The sequence below is a fragment of the Amphiura filiformis genome, chromosome 17, assembly GCF_039555335.1.
Source record: "Amphiura filiformis chromosome 17, Afil_fr2py, whole genome shotgun sequence".
Lineage (NCBI taxonomy): Eukaryota > Metazoa > Echinodermata > Ophiuroidea > Amphilepidida > Amphiuridae > Amphiura > Amphiura filiformis.
Genome location: NC_092644.1, coordinates 32122146 through 32126494, shown reverse-complemented (window position 1 = coordinate 32126494; position 4349 = coordinate 32122146). Strand labels below are relative to the sequence as shown.

At 38.7% G+C, this 4349-nt stretch overlaps 1 protein-coding gene across 1 annotated transcript; it reads right to left on the bottom strand.

Moving 5' to 3' along the window:
* Positions 1–1809: 1809 nt before the first annotated feature.
* Positions 1810–3300, bottom strand: LOC140137144 (uncharacterized). The gene has a single exon (XM_072158798.1). The coding sequence runs from the start codon at positions 3298–3300 to the stop codon at positions 1810–1812; it is 1491 nt and encodes a 496-aa protein (XP_072014899.1).
* Positions 3301–4349: the final 1049 nt, after the last annotated feature.

The following is a 4349-nucleotide window of genomic DNA, read 5'->3' as shown; positions in this document are numbered from 1 at the left end:
TCAAAAATAGTAAGTAAAGATGAACAGATTCAATATTCATTTTATCATATTAGAGTTTGCTGCGTATGCACTGCAAGATATATTTATCATAGGGCCTGCACTTTGGCTCGACATTTGAAAGGGGTGTGAATTCATTTTTGGATACGCCCCTATTATAATACTCGCACACATTCCCTATATGTATATACATGTACCACATGTAGTAAATCTGTCTGCTTTGTCTGCATTGTGCCGTTCTTAAGCAAATAGTTAAACACGATTTCATCAAACATGATAACAATAGCTCTTTTACAGTGAGCGTGTTTATAGTGAGACAATCTTTCCGTTATTTAGCTAAACTACCGCGTAGTCTAGATGTGCAATGGTTAGTAAAACATAAACAAATATAGACTGCGTGGCAGTCCAGCTAAATACCGCATAATCTGGCTCACTATAAACACGCTCAGTGTGCAATCATGGAAGAAAGAGATAAGAAGGAACCACAACGAACGCATTCACTTTGTCCACTCCCTTTACCGACATTTAGTTGACATTGTTATTCATGAGGATTTACTTTGATCAATACCCGCGTTAAATAGGTGATTGGTATTGTATTCCATGTATTTGCATGTCTTCTGGAGCGTGTGTGAAGGATGATTTGAACTAATGACCTTCCGTGCAAGCACCCTATAGGATTTTCTTTGGTGACGTGATCATCGGTCATTGATGGCCTACATCGTTTTCTTCCATTTTGCCCAATTTTTCCGAACTTTGATGACTTTTTTCTCAGAGTTGGCAGTCTTTGGCACTGAAACGAGTTAGCTAGTTACGATTATACACATATAAACTATTAAATTAAACAGGTTTTATGTACCGGACTCAACCGGAACATTGTGCATTATTTAAGAACATTTTACATCTATTTTTCATCGAAAAAGTCACCAAAATCTTACCTTATTTGCTAAAGATGAAACTCAGCAAAAAACGGCCGATTTTGATTACCTTTTCGATGTTTTATAGGACATTTTCTACACAACACGATCAAGAAAACAGTTTGACTGTAGATCCCAAAACAAAGCTACTATACATGTTCAGAGCATCAGTGAAATTCCATAATCTTACTTCTGGGTAGCGTTTGTTTGTTCGTGGATGGGTTTGTTATAAATTTTTTCCAGTAATGATTTTGCCAAGCATCGATCGCGGTAAATGGATCCACTGTTGTTTGATGTATATAGAATTGGCTTCATTATTAACTAAAACTAAACTATAGATGGCGCTATTTACCATAAATCACATTTCTTTATTTACAAGGGTTAGGTGAATAATACTGCCATTAAAACAGCTGGAATAGGTGAAACAAGCAACAAGGAAATTTTATAAACATAAAGGTGGAGATGGATCCTTCCGCGGTTTCAAGGCTTTTTGAAAAGTCCAATCCTTGTATCCGCAGGTACCTAGGGCTGACTTGAGGTGTTCACGTTCAACCGATTTAGCTTCCTCCGTCGAAGGGATGGTTTCAGCACGGTGATAGAGTGTTTTAATCACACCGAGTTTATGGATGAGCGGATGATGGGAATCAAACAGTAGATACTGGTCCGTATGTGTGGCTTTACGGTATACTGATGTTGAAAGTGTGCCGTCACCCTGAATTTTAACCAAACAGTCCAAAAAAGGCAACTTGTTGTCATCCGTGCCCTCTTGGGTGAACTTGATATTTGTGTCCACTGAGTTAATGTGATCAAAAATGGTTCAAGTTCGCTCTTTTGATCTTCACGAGGGTGTCATCTACGTAACGGAACCAATGGGACGGTACCGTACCACTGTACGAGGCTAGCGCAGATTGTTCGAAGCGTTCCATGTACAAGTTCGCGACGATTGGAGAAACGGGTGACCCCATCGCGCATCCATGATTTTGTTTGTAATACTTCCTTCATACACAAAGTACGTAGTATTGAGACACAGTTCCAAAAGTGAACAGATTTGGTCCACGTTCAAGTTTGTGCGTTGATCTAAGGTACTGTCAGCGTGTAAGGCTTCCTTGACTGCGTCTATAGCGCCCTCCGGTGGGACACTTGTGAACAGGGCCGAAACATCGTAGGAGGTGATAGTTTCATCCGATTCAACCTTAATATCTTTCAATTTGTCCACAAGATCAGTAGAATTAACTACATGATGACACGATTTTCCAACTAAGGGGCCAATAATACCAGCCAAGTGCCTAGCGAGATTGTAAGTCACAGATGATATACAGCTGACAATAGGTCTCAAAGGTACATTCTGTTTATGAATTTTCGGTAGGCCGTAGAAACGAGGCACTGAGTCAGCTGGACTAAGTTTGTAATACAATGTACGATCTATAGCTTCTGATTCTTCCAAAGCTTTGAGGGAATCGCTGACTTTCTTCTTATAACCAGAAGTAGGATCCCTCTTGAGAGGTTGGTAAACTTTCGTGTCACTCAAAAGATCGTTTGCTTTGTTTACATAGTCAGATTTATCAATAACTACTGTGCATCTACCTTTATCCGCCGGTAGCACTAGGATGTCAGGATCTTGATTCAATGCTACAATCGCCTCACGCTGTTCTGTGCTGATATTTGAGCGAGGAAGCTTAGCGTTCACAAGACATGAGTTGACTTTGGTGCGAAGTTCTTCTGCATCACCGCTGTTCAATTTGTTGTTGCGTATTGCAGACTCAGTCGCGGTAATTATTTCCACGTGAGGAAGCTTATCAGGTGTCACCGCGAAGTTCAAACCACGCGATAGCACGTCCTTTTCGGCCGTAGATAATACCCTGCTGGATAGATTTTTCACCCAGCGGTCTTTTACTGTTCCATCTTGATCTAGTCCGTCATTATTCCTCCAATTCTTATCCCTATCGGCACGTGAATCCTTGCGTGAATTCAATCGCGAGTACTTGTTTTGTTGTCTCTCTTTCACTTTCCGATGTTGATCTAATTGACCTCGGGTCGTGAACTCTTGCACCTGTTCGTAAATGTCGCTAGGCAACAAACGATTTAATTTCTTGGAAATGTCCTCAATCTGTCCTTTCAAAACATTGATGGTAAAATTTGTTTGTCTAATACGCTCATTAATCAGACCTTTCTGTGCTTTATGGATGATTCTCTCCGCTCGATAACCTCTCACAAGGGGTTTTATCCACAAACTACGGGGTGTAATGTCCGTGTGTAAACACTTCAAATTGAATCGTAGGTGGTTACGATAGTCGGCTAATTTCCTCGACGTCTTCTCCAAATCACGGGTCAAACTAAGGCAATCTTTGCCAAAATGAGTTCCAATATATCTATGAATATTCTCAATCATCCAGGTAGTTGAATAAAGTTAGATTAGGTTATAAATCTTACCAACTGGACTTACTGTTTTTGTTGACTACAGTATCAGTCATATCTCTGACGCTTCATCTAGGCCTGATGAAGCGTCAGAGATATGGACTGTGATACCTGTGAGTCAACAAAAACAGTAAGTCCAGTTGCAAAGATTTATAACCTAATCTAACTTTATTCAACTACCTGGATGATTGAGAATATTCATAGATATATTTTAGCTGTTAAAGCCTAAAATTTGTTTGCACATGATGTTTTGTTTGAAAAATTAATAAATGATCCCATCAAACAACCGTGGATCATACATGAAAGTAAGTACCATTGATAGCTTTTCTTTTCATGCGTCAATAGATAAGCGGATTAAAACTTGGCCGATCGAAGTCGTTGTGGTTCCTTCTCATCTCTTTCTTCCATGGTCAAATGATGATAGTCATATAATGACCAAAAGATTATTACTGACTATATCATTGAAGACTGAGTTCCGCAGTCTAGTACAAAATCTGAATTTTGATGATTTTTCCGATCGTCCGGATGAAAAAACCACTGAATGGGCCATTCGTACCTCTCCAAACCTTACCCTGGCAATATGAATAAAAGAAAAATAAAGAAAAAAATTAAATAAAACAAGAAAAAAAAGTCAAAGAAAAGAAACAATAAAAGAAAAACAAATATGAAAAGTTCGAACAATATTTGGTTTATAAAATTAATGTGACCGTGATGAGGCTCGAACTCACCACCTTCCGATTTAAAGTTCGAAGCGCTCGTGTACCAAATTCTGATGCCTTTCCAAGTGAGCTAGATGCTCCTGAGATACGAAATAAAAATAATTCCATAATGGTACAGTACAACAGAGCAAAAATGCCCAAAATTTAAAAGCTATATAATTTATGAACAATATACACTACACATAAAAATACTAATACAAGGGAATTTCAACATAAGAATCCAAACAATTAAGTACCAACATGCACAGCTTTGTCCTTATATCACATTTGGGTTTTTAACAAAATGTTATCAAACCTCTACTGT

What these genes read in the sequence shown, in the direction of transcription:
- LOC140137144 (XM_072158798.1), bottom strand. Translation starts at nt 3,300, where the DNA reads ATGATTGAGAATATTCATAGATATATTGGAACTCATTTTGGCAAAGAT.